This window comes from Spermophilus citellus (assembly GCF_964194105.1).
Source record: "Spermophilus citellus genome assembly, chromosome: 1".
NCBI classification, from domain to species: Eukaryota; Metazoa; Chordata; class Mammalia; order Rodentia; family Sciuridae; genus Spermophilus; species Spermophilus citellus.
The window spans coordinates 224,532,078-224,555,398 of NC_138182.1; the positions used below are offsets into that span (position 1 = coordinate 224,532,078).

Sequence of the window (23,321 nt, forward strand, 5' to 3'; positions counted from 1 at the left end):
TGTATGAGTATATTATGTATAACTATTACAAACCTATAAAAATATTTTTTAAACAAGATTTAGATAATATGTAGACCATTAAATTGAGGCCTTAAGAAGGTAGTTCATCTTTTCAACTAATCCCAGTACCTGTCTGTTAACCACAAATGGATCAAAATCAACACAAGGTTTTAGTTGAATTTCTAGAAGGGCTACTGGGGGAAGGGGAGTTAAACCAGCCCTCTAAAGTGATTCTGGCAAACAACTATCTAGGTTAGAAAGCCACTCAGGTTTTTTAGTGTCTATAATAGTTGTAGTTAAAGTTCAGTGAGAAAATACTGCATGGAAAACACTGTATTTTGCTTTTCATATTATAGATCAGCCATGGAACGTTGTATACACTGAAACATTTATACCATAGTCTCTGCAGATAGGTTTTATAGCACAAGAATTCCTGTGGTTTTCAACTAGGCATCACAGGTGCCTTCATTAATCCCTATCACTGATAGTGTATTTCCACGAGCTCAGGGGCGTAACAAAATGTAAATTTATGATTATCTTACAATTCTGGAGATTAGAAGTCTAAAATGGGTCTCCTGGAACTAAAATGAAATATCAGCATGGCTGTGTTTCTTTTGGAGCTCTAGGGGAAAATGAGATCTTTCTTTTTTTTTTTTTTTACTTTTCTTGCTTCTAGAGGTTACTCACATTCCTTGTCTTGTGACTCCCTTCCATCTTCAAAGCCAGCAATGTCTGATTGAGTTGTCCTGCTTCACTCTAACTCTCCTCTCTGTCATTCACTTATAGAATCTGTGTGATTACATTGGACCTTAGAGATAATCCAGGATAATCTCTCTCCCAGAATTATCCCCCCTTGCCATGTAATAAAATATTCATAGGTGCTGTGGATTAGAACTTAGACACATTGGGGGTGGTGGGAGGAGCATTATTCTGGGTACCATCTTACCTGTAGATGGGGGGAGAGAAGTAAATTACATACTCAGACTTCATACCAAACCTGTCAAATTGCAGAGGATACAGAGGAGGAGGCTCATGGCACTTTTTAGGCCACTGCCCAGCACCCACCACAGCAAGCATGTACTCTTTGGTTATGATGTTGATTGCACTTTGGTGAATACCCTTTAGTCCTATAGTTGAGATGCCCTTGCTGGGGATTATGGCTGTCTGCAAAACCAACCAATCCTTACTTGAGACAGTTCTTCTAAACTCTCATCAGACCCATTCAGATTAATATGAAATTTTCAGACCAAATTAAATTTCATCTCTTCCTAGTACTTTTTTAATTCAGAAAATTTGACACTTAGTATTTCAGTAGAATCAGAATTTTATTAGTGTTTCTTGGTGAACCATTTATTGATCTAATTAGATTACTAACTCTTGCTGTTAAGGTAACAAAGAATTGACTTATTTGTCTTTTTCAAAAATCATGTAAACGTGCAAAGAAATTATGTTGTGTAGGCTTAGCACTTTCTTAGTTACATGGGACATAAGACCATGCATAAAGCTAAATAACATGAAAATTAAATTATAAGAATGTCAAAATGGAATGTGATTAAGATCATTAGGGGACAGGGTAGTGTAAGGAAGAGTTGAACAGACAAATTGGGCTAGAGCTGACCATTGCATTATGGATAATATTTGATATTTAACATAGTAACATTGTTTATGACAGTAAATTTCAAATTATTATTTACTAACATTTCAGAACTTCAGTGAATTCTGTGTGCAAGATTGGCAAAAAGCAAGGATTTAAGATTAAAATACAGTATGTTTGGAGGACTATTACATTTTAAAAAAAAAAACTTCTTCATCAAAGTATTGTGGTCCTATGAAATCTGAAATCTTATTTTTAAAATGAAGTGATATTTTTCTGAAAAGAGCCAACACAAGAAGATATGGAAAATTATTTTGTATCCTATGATTATTCCCTGGCTAGTTTTTTTTTTTTTTGGTATGTTGTGTGAAAGATGACTGATCATAATTAATCTATCTCAAAGCTTCCTACCTCTCAGACTTTGGGTTTAAACTGAATGGTTGATCTCACATTTCCCCTCCCTGGGAACTAAGTATGGAGCTAGTGACAACTAACTGGCCACCACCATCTCTTGGTGGAGTAAAGATAGAGGAGTGGTTAGCAGAAATAAGTCCATAAAAACAATAGAATAAGAGCTCCAGGTTAGATTTTACCACAAATTAGATGGAGAATAAACTTAAGTAGTAGTTGATGCGGACCACATTCATGCCATAGGAAATCTTGGAATGACTTAGCTATGACTGCTTTCCTGTTTGTGTGGTAACTTCTTCAGTGAACTCTAAGAGAAAGCAAGGAAAAGGTACCACTACTCAGGGGTAAGGTGGGTGGGCAGTATCCTGTGTAGAGTCCATCTATGTTAGTGAAGAGTTGGATTTATTTTCAGACACCAGCCTTTTTTAAAAGCAATGCGTCATTCTCCAACCAACAAATGCCTGCCATCGCCAGTAATATGTTGGCTTGTCCATTTTCGGCTTGCAGTACAAAATAAATGAAAGCCAAGGACATTACAATTGGGAGGGAAGCAGGACTATTATTTAAAAGGCTTTTAAATGATGTCACTATATATTCTTTTAACAACATCCTCTAAAAGCCTTTGAAAAAATAGTCCCTTCCTCCCTTAGTTGTTAACAAAGACCGTACTGGGGACTGCTCTTTAAAAGGCTGTTAAATGGTGATCCTATATTTTTTAACATCAACATCATTTAGAAACCTTTTAGAGAACAGTCCTATTCGCCCACAACTAACACAGAAAAGGACATGGGGGAAGGGATTACTTTTTTAAAGGCCTTTGGATGGTACTATCAATAAATACAACAATATTGTTATAAAAGCCTTTTCCAATGGTGATTCAGCTTTTTTGATATGTACTTTTAACCTCATGACCCTTTGTTATCTGACAGATTGGTATTTTTAACGTTGACTGAAAACTCAATTTACTAATAATCCCAAAAATGCCTTTTATTGAACTTTCTACAGTTTAAAAATCAATTTCACATATACAGTCTCATTTGATCCTCACAGCAGCTCAGTGAAACAGGCAGGATATGTGTAATTAGCCCCATTTTACCAAAAAGAGAAACCAAAGTTTGGTGAGGTTGTGATACAGATAAGGTCTCACTACTAATAAATTATTGAGTTAAAATCATAACCCAGATCATTTGGCATCTGCTCCGATACTCCATCTAAGCTGTCCCAAGTTATCTTCATTCCCCTTTCCCCCCCCCCCGGGGGGTATTCTGAATTGGTTGTTTCGACATATCCAGATACTGAGTTAATTCCTTAAAATCCTAAAAGTGAGATTCTATAATTTTAGTACTAAAGATAGATAAGTGCATGGTTGAGACTTTATTGATACTATAATCCCGATGAAGTAAAGAAGAGTACAATATCATATCAAGGTATAATATTACTGTGATGTTATGGCATTCAAACTTTGCTTGAGATTATTTGTCTTATGATATATGCTTAAGAAAATATCGCTTGAAGTCCGCTTTCAGGCATCTAGTTTATTAAATAACTGATATCTTAAGGACAATTCAAATCTCATTTTATTGATTTGTTTTTGAAATTATTCTGTTAATTAAGAATACTAATTTTGTAATTAAGATATTTAAAAAGATTTGCTCAGCTATTGTTAATTTTTGAAAAGAAATAATAAATGCTGGTTCTCTCCATTTCCTATAGTTCTCCTAAGAGAATATATCTGTTGTCTTGTATAACTGACTTTATCATAAGCAACAGTTCATGTTGATAGGAAAAGAAATTAGAGCTTGGGCTGGGGATGTGACTCAAGTGGTAGCGTGCTCACCTGGCATGCGTGCGGCCCGGGTCCGATCCTCAGCACCACATACCAACAAAGATGTTGTGTCCACCGAGAACTAAAAAATAAATATTAAAAATTCTCTCTCTCTCTCTCACTCTCTCTCCTCTCTCACTCTCTCTTTAAAAAAAAAAAAAGAAATTAGAGCTTATTGTGTAGAAGAAATAAAAACATCAATTTCCATTCTTAGCTCTGCCACCATTTTTTTCCTTTTATGCCAAGAAACATTATCTTTAAGTATTTTTCCTCTTATGCTAATAGACATTCTTTAAAAATAATTAAATGAACATGTTCATCAAAAAAATCACTTTAAGAGCTGGGGTTGTGGCTCAGTGGTAGAGCACTTGCCTGGCACACATGAGGCAATGGGTTCAATCCTCAGCACCACATAAAAATAATAAATACATCAAATAAAGATATTGTGTTCATGTACAACTAAAAAAATATTTTTTTAAAAACACTTTTCTATACAGTATCACTGATCCCTCATAGAAGAATCCTATGAATTAGGTCATTTTACCCTTTAATATATAAATTTGAAGTCAGAGAAGTTAAATGATTTTATTCTCAGCAACTAGCTTGAAGTTCTAACTTAAAACCTAGAATTTGCTTTATTATTGCCACCTAACTCTGCTTGACAAGAAGGAGACAACAACCTTTCTTGCCTCTGAAGAAAAACACTTCAGATGTCAAAAACAGGTATAGCCTAAGAACATGAGGCCTGAGAGGAAGCAGACAGGCCCCAGTCAAGGACTTGACCCAGAAAGATTCATTCAGCCAAGTGCCTTTATTGTAAAGAAAACTGGTCATCAGAAGGCTTTGCTCCCACAGATTTGAACTCTGTAAAGAATCTAACATTCCTCTGCAGTAAATAACGTTCTCTCTCCATCCCCACCTCGTCTCTAAAGAATTTAAATATTTACGTACAAGTCAGTAAAAAATAAAATACACATTTATATAAGTTTTTGTATGTTTGTGTCTCTGTCTTATGTCTTAGAGAACTTATTTTCCTATCCTTGCCCTGTATCAGGAGTTTTTCAGCAACTTAATTGTCCTTGGGACTGACATCTCAAATGTATATGAATCCTTTTCCCTTGTCAGACTCAAAAGAAAGCATCTCTAGAGCAATCTGTTATTTAAAAAATAATGTTTCCATGATAAAACTCCCTTCTAGTTTGTACACTCAAGACATACCCTTTTCCCTACCACTAAGACTTTATCTAATTGAGATCTGCATCCCTATCTAGGGACACTCAGGCCCCCTAAGTTATAGTTCATGTAAATACAAGGTGGCACAGCCAGCCTTTACAGATAGTTTTCCCATCTCCACAATATGCAGAATAGCCACTAGCTTCCCTCACGCACTTCTATAAAGCACTTTTACATCATCTAGCTTCTGAAAATCTCCATGTGGATCTTGAAGGCATTAGTAAATATTCTCAGCACGACCTCACTCACAACAGCCTACAATTTTGTCTTTGACAAAATCGTTATTACCAGCAGGATTGTTTGTGTGAAGCTCCCAACTGTTGAAACCAGACCAGTCCCTTTTCAGCCTCATATTCCTTCCATGAGGCCTTTTCCATTTTACTATGCCCTCTTCCCTTCCTTGTCATTCTTATCTCTTAATACCTTACCCATATTCAGTGAAGATCTTGACATCCCACACATACTCTATCCAGCCCACCATCTTCTTAGGAGACCTCATTGTTCATATGAACAGCCTGTGCAAGATGTAACCCCACAGCCTCTTGATCTGTGCAGTTCTGACTTCACCTGCACTGCATTGCAGCCATACACTCCTTCATTTCAACCCTGAAGTTATATCTTACTCCTCAGGCCCTTTGTTCCTCTATGATTTCTTTTGTGTTTAGCTTATGTTCAAAATAACCCTGAAAGACAGATGTTGGTACCCCCATTTCACAGATGTGAAAAATTGAAGTCACTAGAGCTTGGGTAACTTTTCTGGTGTCATAAGGCTAGTAAGTTACTGAGCCAGTTTCAGCCCAAGTCTATCTAACTTCAAAACCCTGCTTTTTACCATACTTTACCAAACATTTAAAAGAGATATACAACTTTTAGAGAATTACTTTTGCAGGAGTTTATAGTACAGATTGGAATTTAAGGAATCTAAAGACAGGGAGACCAATTAAAATGACAGGATGTAGTGTGGGTAGAGAAGTAATAAGGGAACAAAAGATTGTGAGGGACACAAAACAGTTGATCATAGTTAAACCTGATGGGGGTTTTACTTTCCATAGTAAGTGAAATTATTTTCAATAACATGCATGATTTTTGTAATCTGAAAAAAGAAGATTGAAAAATATTTAAGTTTCAATAAAGACCTGAATGAAGCTGGTCGTAGAGGGACAGAAAATAAAGAGTCGAAAGACATCAAACTTGTTTTCTGTTTGCAATAGGGATATAATTAGGATATCAGAGATAATGCAAAGGTCTCTGAGTTTGGTTATAATAGAAGACAGCTCACATTTTCATTTTTATATTGTATCATTGATAGTGTAAGAAAGCAATACAATCACTATGATCATCTGTCAATGGCATAACCTGTAACAACATATAATTACTTTGTACTTATGTAAACTGTTCTGAGTTCTGAGACATTCTTTTTATCTAATTATTGGAACCTTTTGAAAATCAAATTCAGTTTGTTTTTATTGGTACTGTTAAAGCAAAAGCCAGAAAATAAATGTAAAACACAATAGTGGAACATACCTGTGAATAATATAACATACCTGTATTCATGGTTCTGGTACTATTTTTTTTCATGGACATGGTAAATATAAGTATGTATGCCTCATTCTGGATTTCAGATTTATTTTTAAAAAACCATTAAATGTTTTGACAGTGAAGCTTTATCTTTGGGGAAGGGAAGGAACAGGCTATAAATTTCTATTCTTATTTCAAAACCAGTATAAATAGACTGAATATGTCTTCTATCTAGGAGTTAGCAAGTTCCCCTAACCCCCTCTCCAGTGCTGAGGATCTAACCTCTGGTTTTGTATATGCCTTGCCACTAAGACATATCCCTAACCCCATCAAACTTTTTTTTTTTTTGTAAAGGATCAGATAATGGATATTTTTAGCTTTGCAGACTACAACTTTTGTGGTACAAAAGCAGCCATTAAATGAAGGAGTGTCATCTGTGTTGCAATAAAACTTGATGTATAGACACTGAAATACAAATTTCATATGCATTTATTGTCACAAAAATGGTTTTTAATTTTTTTAAAATATTTAAAATGTATAAACCATTCTTAATAAATAGGCTCCACAAAAATAGCCAATGGGCCATATTTGGCTTCCTGATATGATTTGCTTATACCTCTTAATATCATACATAAATTAATATACTTGATTAAATGTTTGTTCATAACATGTTCAGATCTTTCAGCAAATGTATTTTTAATATATGTTGACTATTACCAAAATAAGAAGTGATAAAGTCTCATGTTTTTTATAATATATACAAATTACTGAAACTACGTGAAATTATCACAATTACTTTCTGGAATAGCTAAATTTATATATGTGAGGAAGAAGTTATCCTCAGGGTGATAATCCATTTATTTAAAGTAATATTTGTTGGAAAATTCAAATATATTTGAGTCTATATGATGGGTAAGAGTTAAGCAAATTTTCCCTTTCCTTTTTTAAATCCTATACTACACCAGGCTCAGTGCAGTGAATTGAAGGTAAAACAAAGACTCACTATAGTTTACTGGGTGAAATAGACAATATTCTGGCTTTCTGCTTTATAACTCTTATTGAGACATACATTGGTTTTAAAGGCATTAATTTTAAAGGTCAGGCTTACCTCTGTTTACAGCTGTTTTCTTACCTCATCATTTTATGAGTCATATATCTAAATAGATACTGTTGTAAAATAAGCCAAACAAAGCTAGATACAAAGAGCATTTTATATACTGCAGATCTTCATTTTTGTGAAATTCAAAAGCAGAATAGATTGGTGGTACTTAAAAATGATTAACTAAATATAGATTAAAGCATAAAAGGCTGGAAAACATTGTTTTCATAAAGCTTTATGTGGAAATGTCATCTTTGAAATAGTAATGCAGATGCTGAACAAGGTTTATTCTAAGGCACTTACTTGATATTCCATGTTTTATTTTTCAAATCTCATTTTAAATTTTATAATTCAATCATTTTGAACAGCTATGTTCAAAAGAAGTTTTACAACTTTAATCTTAATAATCTCAAAAAAAAGCAGACATGCTATGTCATAAAATAACTATTAGTGACTAGTTTGTATCCTATAAATCTAACTTGAGTTGATAATATGGTCCATTACCAGCTAACTGCACAGAGTATTTTTCATTTTACACTCTTCAGTTACTTTTTAGTGAAGTGTTAAAAAATATGAAGCTTTTCTCCTCTCTAAAATTGCACGCTGTCTGTCTGTTATTAGGGAGATAACAGCTCTTATAAATGTTTCAGTAAGCGCTAAGTAGACAGTTATGTGCACTCTCATTCCACGCTTATTTGCTTACTGTAATAAACTGATAAAATATGTGTGGTTTGTCTCTGTGTATCTACAGGCATCATGAGTCACATAGATTTCCTTTAGAAATAATGTTGTGTCTGCAGAATTGATTGCTTATTTTCATAAACCATCTAAAGGTACACAAACGACTTTTATTATTTAAACATATGCTGGGTAAAGATTTGTAGAGGATCATCTTATTGTTACTGGATGCTTTTTGTTCTGTTAACTCTTGGGGGAGGCTTTTTATTTTAGCATTACTATAGCTACTGAACTAATTACCTCCTCAAGATTCATGGTGTGGATGACCCTTATCATATGCTGATAATGCAGCTAAATTTTTAATTCTTTGAACATTAATAGACAGTTTAAGTTGTTTTCAAGCATTGTTTTTCATTGTATCCTGTTTATACAAATTTTATTAAAATAATACTTATACCTAAAACTAGGTATTTCTAGTGTTATATCATAGAAGCCCTTCTAGTCAGTAAGTTGTGTATATCTTTAAAAAATAGTGTTTTTCTTATTTGTTTACAGTTATATATAATAGAAAATTTCAAGCCAACCGATTTCCTAAAACCAACAAGTATTAATATCAGTAATCTCCATTTGCCACCACAGCATGCTATAAGGCTGTAGTATTTTTAGGAAGTGTTATAATTGAGCACTTAGCATCAGATAAAGCATAGTTATAACCAATACTAGAGGTATGTTATTTACAAATGTCTGTAATCATTTAAAATAATAGTTGCTTTGAGTTCTGAAATGGGTAAAATTGCTTTATACATTAAGTATTAAAGTGAGGAGTAGAAGGGAAGACAGATAACAAGTGATAAGTAAATTGCATACTGTATTAGAGAAGGTATAAGTGGCTATCAGAAAAGAAAAAGAAAAAAGTAAGTCAGAAGGAGGAAATGCAGTTGGATTAAGCCTCATTAAGAAGATAATATTGGAGCAGAGGCAGTCAGAACTGAGCCATGTTTATGTCTGGAGAATGTACATTCCAAGCAGAGGGAGTGGCTGATGTGGTTCATTCTGGCCACTGTGCTCAGAACAGACTGAACATAGCAGTTTACTCTATGTTCAGTAGGATGCAGAGGTAGGAGACTGAGAGGCTGTTGGCATAGAGGTGTGGTGGTTCTCAGACCAGGACAATAACAGTGAAGGTAGTGAGAAGTTATCAGATATTTCTTTAAGTAACTGGGGATTCCTTCCCTGATCTCTCCTTTTGGTGTCAACTATGGTTTTTCTAAGGTGACCAAGCCTACCTTTGTTGTGGCATTCACTACACTGACTGATGTCCTTTTTCTTTCAAACTAAACAGTAAATTTCTTGAGGACTGGGATACTTTGTATCATAGACTTTAGCATAGTGGTTGATACAACTAATTCAATAAATGTCAGAATAAATAAGGAGTAGTTACATTGTGTTTTAAGTAATAATGCTTTTCAGCTAGGTGACACACACCTGTAATCCTAGCTACTTGGGAGAATGGAGTCAGAGGATTGCAAGGTCAAGGCCAGCCTTGACAATTTAGCAAGACTCTTTCATCATCATCATCATCATCATCATCTTCTTCTTCTTCTTCTTCATCATCATCATAAATAAATAAGTACATAAATAAAAGAGCCACGGTTATAGTTCAGTGGTAGAGCATTTGTTGTCTGGCACATTCAATCCCCAAAGCAAAAAAAAAAAAAAAAAAAAAAAGGAGTATGGGGCTTTTCTTGGACAGAGAGCCCTGAAATACCTAATTCTTACACAAAACCATCTTTCTCCCCATGATGTGCCTAGGAGATGTAGCATTAGAAAACAAAGACAGATGATGTGGCACTTTCTTACTAAGGTAGGCTTTGTTCTCTGATTCCAATATGGAACAACCGTAAGAGGATGACCCTCATCAGAGATTCTTCTTTTCTATAGAAGATAGGATTAAATAGCCTTATCAAAGCAAGCTGCTAGATCAACCTTATGAGATGGGTAATTTTACTGTTTTTGACCTACAGAAATGAAAGATATATGTGGTTCATTCTAATAAGGCCAGGCCTGAGCTTACCATTCTAGTATGTACTAGAACCTTAGACAAAGACACAAGAGCATATTCTCCCATTAAAAGCTTATTTTCCCCTCCAATTAGTGTCCTGAAATCTGACAAGTCCCAATCAGTGTAGGATGGAAGAGATTATTTGAAACCCAATTTGAGCTAGCTTAAGTGAGAAAGAAAAAATAATTACAGGAAGGAAGCTGGAGAAGTTCACAGAAAATTAAGCTTCAGCAAGGGTATAAAGATGTCTGGGCCTCAAGAGCCATTCAAACCAAAGTTACCAGCTAGAATCTCTGTCTCTCATATATGTTTTTCTCTGAAATTCGCTTTATTCTTTCTTTCTCCCTGAGTAATATAGCAGTAGTGCGGTCACAGATAACTAGAGTTTTAAATTAGAGTTGCAGTTGCTTAAAAGAGACTGGCTCACATTCATAGGCCCCAGATTCCAAGAACAGGACTCATTGGGCCAGGTATCCATTCCTGAGCCAGTTAACTGTGGCCAGGTCATGAAGTGGCATAAGAACATGATGACTCCACGGAGAATTGAATGTAGCAAAGTTCCTGGAATAGAATAGGTTGTGTTGAGCAAACAGTCTCATATATAACCACTACAGGATAAAGCACTGAAGGCAGAGCTCCCTCACAAAACCACCACTTGTCTTAAACCAAAAAAACAAAAACAAAAGAAACTTTGTTTTTTCACAATTAAGCATAGAACTTTCTTAACACTCTGTTGTCAGCTATCAGAACATTTTATGATACTTCATAAATCTATTAAAAACAATTAACAGGACATAATGTGGACTTTCATAAAGGAAAGTAAAAAGAAAAAGGTCTCATTGACAAAGTCACCAGCCTGTATGGTGCCATTGTACAGATTCCAAAAAGGCATCCTTTAATATAAGCTCTATTTTTTGGCTCATCTTTCTTCAGTCATTTGCCACTGCACAACTGTATATGGTGGTCCTACTCAGTATTATCATTTAACTGTTTGAAATAAGTGTCTCTGGGAATTGTTGAATGATACCTTCTCCCCAAAGAATATCGAGAACTGTGAAATAGTGGTGGAAGACACAAGATTCTTAGAGACAAAGACCCTAAGGACCCATTACAGCAATAGCAGTGGCCAGGGTAATATCATTTGTATCAATCACTTCTTCAATCCCAAAGTCCCACATAAGGAAAGCCAGGTGATGCCTACAAATGCAGTATAGAAGACTCCAGATTTTTGTAAAGGGCTTTTAGCAAATCTCTTTTGCCTTTGCCCCAGAAGAGAACATTGTCTATAATTCTAGACTGCAAATAAATCTCTCTCCTACCCCAGAAGGTGGCATTTACCTCTGACTTTCAAAGGCTGTTTGGTGTACAGGCATCCTTGAAAAGAGTTTCAGGAGCAAAGTTGTTAATGCCTTTGCTAAGAAAACATGCAGAAATGTGAAACCTATAGAGAACTGTTCCTCAAAATCAAGGAAAGAGAGGTTGGTAGGGAAAATGTGCCATTTGTGCCTTTTTTCTACAAGGGAACCAGATGGTAAATATTCTAGGCATTCCAGCCACTCACCTTTTCCATTATAGAGTAAAAAAGCAACCATAACAATATGTAAAAGAATGAGTATGGCTGTGTTCCAGTAAAACTTTATAAAAGCAAGAAGCAGGCCATATCTGGCATGTGGGCTGTACAGTCACTCAGTGCCCCTCCCACATATCTTTTGTCACCCGTGGTCCAAAAAAAAAAAATCAAATAGAAAATTCCAAAAATAAACAGTTCATAAGTTCTAAGTAACTTTTATGACAGTATATTGTTATAATTTTTCTATTTGTAGTTATTGTTGTTAATCTCTTTCTATGCCTAACTTCTAAGTTAAACTTGATGATAGGTATGTATATATAGGGTTCTGTACCATCCATGGTTTCAGGCATCTGAAGAACATCTTGTGACATACCCCCTGAGGTTAGAGGGACTATTATAGCTTGCTTGCCCCTGCTATACATATCTGTTGTGTTTAAGCTTGTAAATATCTGCTTTTTTTTCCCTTAAGCCCTGATTTTTACAGCCTACATCTAGTAACTCTATAATCTTTTATCCTATTTAATATACAACCAAACTATTTATATCTATAATATCAATGATATCAGAAAAGCCATTTACAAGTTTAGAATCTTAGAATATAAACAACTATAGATCTTACCTATGTTTCTGGAACCTAGGTATCTAGTCTGATATAAATATATTGAAGTAAGGTCTTGCTTTTCTGTCAGGATTAAATGTATTATATATGAAATTCTTGAAGGACTTACATAGTCCAGTGATGTTATTGAACAAAAAATCATCTATATAGTTATCTAGATATTGGAAAAAAATTGGCTCAGTATGACTTGTATGAACTTAGGAAACATTTTCAACTAGTCCCTTTTTATAATTAAATAAGTACAGGTTGAGTATCCCTTATCTGAAATGCCTGCAACTGGAAGTGTTTCAGACTTTGGAGTTTTTTCAGATTTTGGAACATTTGTGTATACTTTATTGTTTTAGCATTTCTATCCAAAATCGGAAATTCTTCAAAATCCAAAATGCATCATGTCAGCACTGAACAAGTCTCAGTTTTTAAAGCATTTGGGATTTAAGATTTTCAGATTAGGGATGCTCAACCTGTTAACACAGATTGCCATTTGTGATCCTATTTATTATGAAAGAAAAATAAACCTGTCTATATTATTACAGATAACCTTTGAAGATTTTCAGGGAGGGCCTCTTTTAGACATTGTGTTCATTAGAGGATGTTCCTCACCTTGAACTTGATTGAGTGTGGAAGAATGAAGGCAGAAAATTGTACTGAAGTTTCTCTTCTTTTACACATTTCTTAAAATCTTTTTAAAACAATTATAATAAGGCTGTAGAACTTTGAGACTAGGTAGAAAAACAAAATAAATGTTTGGATTGTATGTTTAGGATTAGATGGGGAGAGAATTAATAAATTATCCAAGGCATGTTGATGGCTCTTAAGTGACTAAAGGCTCACCTTCTAAGTACCTTATATGGTATTTAGAATGCTAATTCCTGACTGCTTGTCCTGCTTTTCTCCAACTACTTATGCTAGTTCACTTTCAATTACTATAGCAAATACCTGAAGTAAATAAACTTTAAAAGAGGAAAGGCTTATCTGAGCTTAGTTTTTGAAGTTTCATGCTAGGGAAGTACTCTACCCCAACCCAATAGTTAGACATTTCAACTTTTCAAAGAGCTTTCACTTCTAAGCTAATAATGTTCTCTACCTTGAATCAAAAATATTTTCAAAACTCTTCTGGTTTCAGTGCTCAAGAACTCTGCATTCTGTTATCATTATAAATTCTCAGGTGACAATTAGGGTAGCCCTAAATAACAGTCCTTAGCAGTGAACATTCAAAGATATGATGTCATCTAAACAAATAGACATAGAACAATATGTGTGTATGTGTGTGTGTATGTGTGTATGTGTACACACAAATTCCACTGAAGCTATAAGAATCAACCTTAAATACAAGCCCTTAGCTGAATAATTATATTTTTCCATTATTACATGTTGATTCCCTTAATTAGATAATAAGCACATTGAAGACCCTGACCAGTTCTCTTTTCTATAGTGTCCCTGAGATGCAGTTGTTATTAAATCATTAAATGGAGTTGGTACAGATAGTTTACCTCTCTGAAAACTCATAAAATGTTGAGGTATATATAATCTGTGGAAAGAAAGCCAAAACTGTAATGTAAAAGGGAAGATGATTTGAAAGTTTGAGAGAAGCAAGTCAAAGTGGCACTACAGTTTAAATCTTAATTGTCCCTGAAAACCCATTCATGCTGTAGAGGCTTGATGCTCAGCTTGTTGCTATTGGAAGGTGGAGGAAGGGTCCTGTAAGATATGGGGCCTAGTAGGAAGTTTTAGGTCTCTGAAGGAGTGCCTTTGAAGGGGACAGTAGCATGCTGCTTTCTTCCTGGATGCCTTGAGGCAGCAGCTTGCTGTACTTCCCACCCTCTGCCATGGTATGATGCCTTGCCACAGACCAAAAAAAATTGAAAAATAAAGCTTAACTGTTTTTATCATCAGAAAGCTAATGTAGACTGAATGATCCAGTTGCCCTGATACTTTATATAACTAAAATTTAAACTCGGGCAGTTATTTATTATATTTTGCAAATAAACTCTTATAAAATTTTATAATGATTATTTTAAATTTCCCACATTTATAAGTTGATGTTTCTGAGAAAACCATGTTTAAATGATGCATAAAAGACATAATTTATCATTATATATACACACACACACACACACACACACACACACACATGATATTTAACTCTTGGATTGCTGTTGGATTTTAAGTTATTAATAATTACTAAGTTTTTAACTTCATCAGATGTAAATGGCAAGGCTAACAAGCAACACTGAGGCTTTGGATGGAAAGACATCTACCACATGGTTTTATAATGGACAGCATTTCTTCATTTAATAATGCTGCATATGATTTTCTTCAAAATGAGATGGAAGGAAGAATTTAAAAGAGTCTGATACTCAATAGAAAATAAGGAGATACTTAGTCAAGAAAATAGTGAGGAGGATCTTGGGTTGTGGTTCAGAAGTAGAGCGCTCTCCTAGCATGCATGAGGTATTGTGTCCACCCACAACTAAAAAATAATGTTTTTTTTTAAAGAAAATATTGAGGGGATGGGGAAATGAGGAAAGATTTTTTTACCAAATAGAAAATAAAACAATATAGTCTGGGTATAACAGATCAATCAAGGCTCAGGAATGTCCCGTAGGACATAAATATAATTTTTTATTTACATTTACAAATCATTGAAGAAAGGCTATTAATTAGATCATATAGGGACAATTGCTTAAATATTTGGAGAAAAATAAATGTAGAGTTGATATACCTAAAACATTCCACTTGAGTTAAAAACTGAAACCTTGCAGGGCGGGGTTGTAGCTAAGTGGTTGAGCACTTGCCTCACATGTGTGAGCCACTGGGTTCGATCCTCAGCACCACATTAAAAAAATAAATAAAATAAAAATATTGTGTCCATCTACAACTAAAAAAATATCTTTTTAAAAATCTGTAACCTTGGAAGGTCTAGAGGAAAGTATAAATGAAGGGGGAGCATGGGAGGAATAGATGAACTCTAGATAAGGCAGAAGGGAGGGAAGGGAAGGGAGGGAGCATGGCGTTAGAAATGATGGTGGAATGTGATGGACATTATTATCCAAAGTACATGTATGAAGACATAAATTGGTGTGAATGTACTTTGTATATACAAATGTACAGAGATATGAAAAATTGTGTTCTGTTTGTTTAGTAAGAATTGTAATGTATACCACTGTCATATATAAATAAAAAAATTAATACAAAATATTAACTGATCTCAAAGTAGGAGAGGTTTTTTGGGTTTTTTTTTTTTTAAGCATTGAAGAAGAGACTTCTGTAAACTGGAGGCCATGTTCTTCAGTCTATAGTGAAAGAAATTCAAGGTGAAAAATCATTCAAGGAATCAGAATCAGAAACAAAGGTACACTAAGGTTATTATTGAAATTTGATACCATCTTATAGTTGAAACCTCCAAGAAAACCAACTATCAGACAATTAAAATGAATGACAAAGTTAGCTAGAAGCCATCTATGGAGTATCTAGGGGAAAATGCTAATAACAATTGTTTTTGAAAAGAATATATTTACGTAACTGAGGTGATATTCTTATTGTATTGTCAAAATAGTTTAATACATGCCTGCAGAGTATAGAAAATTTTAATACTGTTTTAAAGGTACTTTACATTTTTATATCATTTCTAGTATCTATGTATGTGATACCCTGCTGATATTTGTTATTGTGCTTTATATGATACTTTAGGGAAACCAGAAGTTAAATGTCACAAATGCTTTCTTGTTTCCTAAAAGAATTAATAACTATATTTACTAATTCATCTTTTAATTTCTTTTTTTCATGTGCAACAGGTCGGTACTCCTGTCTTCGTACCAGGGAAAACTCATGTACTACTTCATCGAATGAGTGGAAAAGGACTGGCTGCCAATTATTTCTTTCCAAGACAACAGTGCATTTTTGGTGATAAGATGGTCTCTGTACAAATAACTCTGAATAATACTTCTGATCGAAAGATAGAAAATATCCACATAGGGGAAAAAAAACTTCCTGTAGGCATGCAAATGCATGTTTTTCATCCAATAGGTAAATATTAATTCTTGTTTAAAATTATATTTGATAACTTTTCATTTTTAAAGTAAATATTTTTAATAAAAAAAGTAAAATAAATTATTTTATTGACTATTAGCATATTTAGGGTTCCCCTCCTTTTTGGGACATGGTGCTGGGGATCAAACCCAGGGCCTGGTGTATACTAGGCAAGTGCCCTATTATTGAGCTATATCCCAGCCCTGTTTTCCCTTTTTAAACTATATTTATCATAGAAGAGAAATATATTTCTTTGCCCTTAGTGAATCAGGTCCCAGCAATAGTAATACTCATAGTGATGAAAGGATGGGTCTGCAGAATCAAAATTGCCATCCCTCTTTACCTATCTGAGTCACCTTCTACCACCTCTCCTCCTGATCAGCATCATTCCCTCCATGATTTTAGGTGTCTTATTGTGCATTAAAAGCAAGAAAATCAGTTTGACTTTTTGAATATAATTCCTCCCATATCTCAAAGACCCTTTCCTGTTTCCTTTCACATACCATAAATTGAAAAATGAAGGGAGCAGAAATGGAGAGGCTATTCACTCTGCTGCTCGTCTTCCTGTCCATGTATAGAATATAGAACAGCACATAGTATAGCATTGCATTTATCCACAACATGTTTTTAAATATTTTTAGCCTGTTGTCTCCATTTATAAACAAGATATTTTTATATTTGAAAAGCGTAAGAGGAATCTCTCTCTCTTGGAAGACAGCATAGATACAACAGTTTTGGTCCTTGGTTGCTGCATGCAACAGCCAGCTGGTGCTGAGCAGCAGCCATCCTCAAAAGCAGATGTGCTTTCCAGGTTGCCCCAGTGATCAGCTGAGCGTCAGCGGCCACTAGTTATCCCCTTGTGGTTTTTTAAGTATTTTGCCAAAAATATACCCTTAAAAATTCAATTTAATTGTATGTCTTTGAGTTTAAAATGGTGGAATATTTAGAATGCCTAACTCTGCTCTATTTTTTAAGTAGAAACAGTCCTAAAGTGTTGTTGGGGGAAGCCTCAAGCAAAATCTCAGTTGAAGTGATACGAGATTGTGTCATTGAATCCTTGAAAAGTTAATATCAGATAGCTCCTTTTTATAATAGTTTAGGTGAGCAATGCCCTTTGGCCAGTATGAACTCAAATTTTATAATTGTATCTTCATTACTCATTATTTTCCATAACTATTCCATTTTTCTTCATCTGAGCTCTGGTATTGCTAAATTCTTTCCTATAATTTTTATGAGTCATTTAGTAAAGTCATTTTTTTGTTAATGTTATATTTTTCACAAAGGAATAAAACAATTCCTAATAGATAAATCCTGGTAGACTTTTGTAAGCAAAAAACAGAAGAGTTGATTTCAGAATACACTTAATGCCATTTTAAAATATGTTGACAAATTAAGACACAATTTAAAGAATACAGATATCCTAACTTTTACAGAAGCATTGTGAAGTTAGTATATTGCCAAGGAATTATAGAATATACCAATTTGTGACCTTTTTATGCTTTTCTTTGCTAGTTTAGTTTTAGAAGTGTCAAACAGCTAATATATGAATTGTCTGAAGGTTGAAAATGTTATCCAAAGGTTAAAACAGTAGAACAGTATTAATGTTTCCTTGGGATGGCATAATGAGTTGATGAGTTGACCTTTTATTGGCCTATGTAGAATAGAAGAAATAAATATAATAATTTCTTAGTATGACCTTAACACAGAAATAAAATATGAATACACACACACACACACACACACACACACACACACACACACCATTGTCTCAGTAACAGTTATAAGCTTTCTTTTCCATTATTAGGAAAATTTGTGTGACTGTAATGTTTCTTTCATTTTGTTGGCATTTGTTGAATGAATATCTTTTTAAGACAGAGAGTTCTTTCCTATGTAGTATTTATTTGTGTATAATACCACCTAGACTTTATTGCCAACAGATTACAGAAGAATTCCAGAGTATGATATACCTAAATTAGTGCCCCCAAAGCTCTTAAGAATGCAACAAAAAACAAATGCTGTTTATGAAATAAGGGAGGCATGGTATTTCATCATGAAGCATGTATGCACATGTTAAAAGATCAGCAGGTTTCTTGTTTGTCACTGCTCAGCCTTCTTTTTATCTGTAATATATGATGGCTTCTTTTAGATCTTGCCCTGCCTGTAGCATGAAACTGGATTTCTTGCATGAATAGTAAGAAAAATGTAGCATTTTTCCCAATGAGACCAAGTATATTGGAGATTAACAAAGAATAGCCTTAGTCCATTGGTGCTATATTCAGTGATTTTATATTAAAAGTTGACAAATTTGCATTCAGTGAAGATTTCACTAGTTACTATACAACTGTCACATCATAGTAGGTGACATCCTATGTGATTTCATTTTTCATTATGAATGGTGTGATACATAGTGTTTTGCAGCCATTTTTACACAACCATCTGAAATATATAGTGGCAATCCAGAAGCACTAACCAAATACAGTCATCTAATTGGGTAAGCTTTCCCATTTTAGTAGGCTCCAAATATTATAAAAATCCATTATATGAATAATTTTATGCTGATCATTTTGCTCTTGAAGCGTTCATATAATAAAACATGCCATTGATCATGAACTGTCCTCCAGAATTAGCATGGTACTAAACTCACAGTTAATTATCTTAAGACTGAAGACAGTATCAAACAGTGTCAAAGAGCTCTCAACATGGCATCTCGAGAACTGTCACTTTGTCAAATGAAATACAAGAATACATGATGTAGAAAGATCTAAATCATGAATGCTATCTTGTTTTAGAGATGAGGACGTTTGCTACCAATGTGCTGTCAGACACAAACAAGAGCAAACCCTGGTAGAGGAAGTATGAAGAATCCACTAAAGAATAATCTTAGGACTGACAATGTAGCTCAGAGGTAGAATGCTTGTTTTGCAAGTTTGAGGCCCATTCTGTCTCTAGCATGAGCGGGAGGGGGTGGGAGTAGCCTTGAGCAATGAGACTGACAGAGATATGAACTGATAAATGACAGCACATAGCTCTTGGAGACATGGAAATATCAGGAAGAGATGGGTTTGTGAACCAAATAGATGTAATGTGATACATACTTTTTAACCCTACAGATAAAGCCCATTTGCCAAAAATTTAGGCAGCAAATCTTATACTTGAGTAGCAAACTGGCAAATGTTAGGTTTATAAGCAATCAAAAATCAAACCAAAATCCAGCAAACCAACATACATACCAATGAGCAAACCAATAATATTTTTAAATCACTGCCAAACAAGTGTCTTCTTAGCATACCTAGTCTTCAATGAGTCTCTGAGGTATAAACACAATTTTTAATACATCAGGCTTATTGGATTATTCTTTTGTTCTATCTGTACCATCATCTCTGTCCATGATTAGTATTAAATGGAAGACATATTTACCAACAAGCCTGGGATCATCACAGTCTACTGAATTTGACAAGTTGTATACAGAATAAAGCTAAATATGAGATTATCGTACAATATGGTTAAAGCCATATGAAGACTCCGAGAAAAGCAGAAATCAAAAGTGGATGGTTTCTATTTAAATATATGTATTATATACATGAATATAGATATCAAAGCTGCTCCCAATTAGTCTAAGGTTTAGCCTGGAATCATAAGCAGAATGGAGTTTTTATTGTTGTCTTATGTTTTATTATTGTGAACTGAAAAAAATATATATATTTGGTGTAGTTATTTCTCATACTTTAGGTTAGTCGAAACTTCAGATATTCCATTTGTATAAAATGATATTTTATTATCTGTTTTGTCAATATAATGAAACCTGCCATTGAATTTTCTTTCAGTAATTTTTTGAATAATGCAATTAGACTTGTTTTAGTTTCAAATAATGCCAGTCACTTGGCTAATTTCTGAATGCATCTTAATTTCTTTCATCTTTCCTTTTATTTGCATTTTTAACTTTCTGATTTTTTTTAAATTGAAAATTGGGAACATTGTTTAAAATTTACTTTTTACATCTAGAACAAACATTCTCTAGTTTTAAGTGCATAATTGTTTTTATTGGTACATATTAATTATACAGAATAGTGGGTCCCATAGTGGCATAAATGCATAATCTTAATAATCTCCAAAAGTCCACTATGGCTGTTTCAAACAGGAACACTTTGATTTCCTTCTCACTTTCAGTGCCTACAAGGACAATTTGATAAAACATGAAATTTCTCAGGAAGTGACGTGCTTCTGAAACAAATAGATGTAATATGTGAATTGGAGGATGTGCAGAATTAAGTTATGAAAAGAAATATACCTTCAAGCAGAATAGTGAGGTTATAATTTCCTTTAATATTCTTACTTTGAAATTTTTTTATAAGACATCATTAAATTTCACTATTTTAACCAAATTACATAATATTACATAAACATTCAGTATTTAGTTTGCCTCTTTTTCACATCCCTGTTTTCATGTCTAAATTATCTTATTTCCTAGACTCTCTGGAGCCTGAGGGATCCATTACTGTTTCAATGGGTATTGACTTTTGTGATTCTACACAGACTGCCAGTTTCCAGTTGTGGTGAGTTCAATTGTTCTTCTGTTTTTTATATTACCTGTAAAGGATAGCAGATCCAAAGCTAGCTTTCAACAGATTTTTTCTGTGAGTCTGAAAACATTTAAACAAATGTGTTTTTTCTTTGACGTTTTTTTTCTTTGTCATGGAGTAGTTGAACAAAATGTGTGCAGTATGGGTTAAAGATAACCATTATTTCTTACGTACCTAACCATTATAGTCTGCCATATATGTAATTGAAATTCATGCTTTGTTAGAGAAAGAAGCGACTACTAAATAATTTTTTTTTTACTTATTTTGATCCTATAGTTTTGGAAAAGTCAAGAGAAATTTAAATTTTAATGATATTATTGCATAGACAGAGAAGTTACCTTTTGAGACAGTGTGTCATTTTGAAATATATTGAGCTTCTTAGTTAGGTATTTATTGATTCTAAACCCGTATATTTTCTCCTTTTTACACTAATTTTTAAACTGTTTCTGATAAAAATCAAACAGAAGAACAGTTGGCAAAATTTCCATAGCTGAGTACTTTTCAAAATAGTTTTTTCAGATTAGATTTTATTGTTGTTATTGTTTTCATGTTTTATACATTTCTGATGAAATTCAGAGTTCATTAGCAAATTAGTACAATGATATTATATACATGCATCTTGAAGAATTCTCTTTGAATTGAATTTCTTTATTTTATGTTTCTGTGATATAGGATAGGATTTATTATTTTGTTTTGAGTTGAAGTTGCTTTGTTTTTATCCTAGAAAGAACTGAGATGTTTTATTTACCAGAATTTTAGTCAGCTTAGAAAAGAATTTGTTATTGAAAATCTCCAAGTTTAAGACAAAGACATTTTAAAATAAATTCATAGATTAAATATATGAAACCTTCATTTTCACATACCTTTTCAATTTATCAGTAATTCAGGCCTAGTGTTATACCTTTTATTGCAGAGACCCTGCAGTGATGAATATAAGCATTGTAGCATAACACATTGATTTTATGCAGATCATCACCTTTATGTTTTGGGAGGTCTGCTATATTAGTAATATATAAAAACTGATTACTTTTCCCAACATTGCCTAGTAATTGTTTATTATTTTTCTATTAGACAAACAACACAGATCAATATTACTGAACACCAGACTATGAGTAACATCACTCTAAATAGATTTGCCTCCAACACCAGAGGTATATTCATTTTAATGATTTGGACAATGTGAGCTCAATGACAAAGCTCATGTACCAAGTTAGACCAAAATTAAAAACTAAAAAATTCCTTTATCTTATTAATTTATACAAAGAAACTTTTAATTTCTATATAATCAGGTAGGTTCTTATTTTTCAATATTTTTAGTATAAACTCTTTCTTTGTAGTCTGATAGGCAGGATACACATTTTTGTTTTAACACAATTAATATTTTATCTTACATAATTAAGACTCTTTAGAAATAAATATGCAGATAGTGTTTGACTTTTAGTTCAGGGAGTATATGTGAGTAATTTTTCTCAATTTCTCTTAATTTTAGGAAAATGATCAATTTATTTTCTATATAAAATATCCCTAGCTTTTAGAAGCTCTTACATTAATATGTTTTTTGACTGTGAAAGTATAAATTAGTTATTTATTCTAGATTTTATTAAACACAAAAGCATGCTAGATCAAAAATAATTTTTTGTGTGTTCCAAAAAGAGCACTTTGTCTTGCATCAAATGTAATTGATCCTGAAGCAGTGTAATCACAATTACTCACTTTCTTAATTGGCCTGCCCAAAATCAGAAAATGGAAACCGATCGACAGTGTTTAAATCAATAGCTTCATAGTAGTGCTAGTGGGGGTAGGGAGATAGTGGTAATGGGTAGATCAATTGGTCTTAGGTGCCAATCACTGACTGTGCCTTTTGCATAGTAAATAGCACTTTTTGTTTAGTGATGTGCTGTATTAGTCTTGGTAGTTCAATAAAAAGAAAAAAGGCAAGAAAGGCTGATATTGAATTTTTTCCTTGAAATACATTATATGAATCAATACATAAAATTATGGGTAATAAGAGCATATTTGATAAGAAGCCTTCGAAAATGTTGAGAACATGGACTTTCAGGTACTCGTCTATTTACAAGAGTAAAATGATCCTACTTTACTCTA

The 23,321-nt window shown here is 33.6% G+C and overlaps 1 protein-coding gene across 3 annotated transcripts in view; it reads left to right on the forward strand.

Moving 5' to 3' along the window:
* The window catches only part of AP3B1 (adaptor related protein complex 3 subunit beta 1), a 263,662-nt gene that overhangs the window by 212,942 nt on the left and 27,399 nt on the right, over positions 1–23,321 (forward strand). For all 3 annotated transcript variants that reach the window (XM_081280210.1, XM_081280208.1, XM_081280209.1), the window contains exons 23-24: positions 16,404–16,635; positions 21,107–21,191. In XM_081280210.1, coding sequence (XP_081136336.1) covers positions 16,404–16,635; positions 21,107–21,191 — 317 coding nt within the window. The remainder of the gene's footprint in view (positions 1–16,403; positions 16,636–21,106; positions 21,192–23,321) is intronic.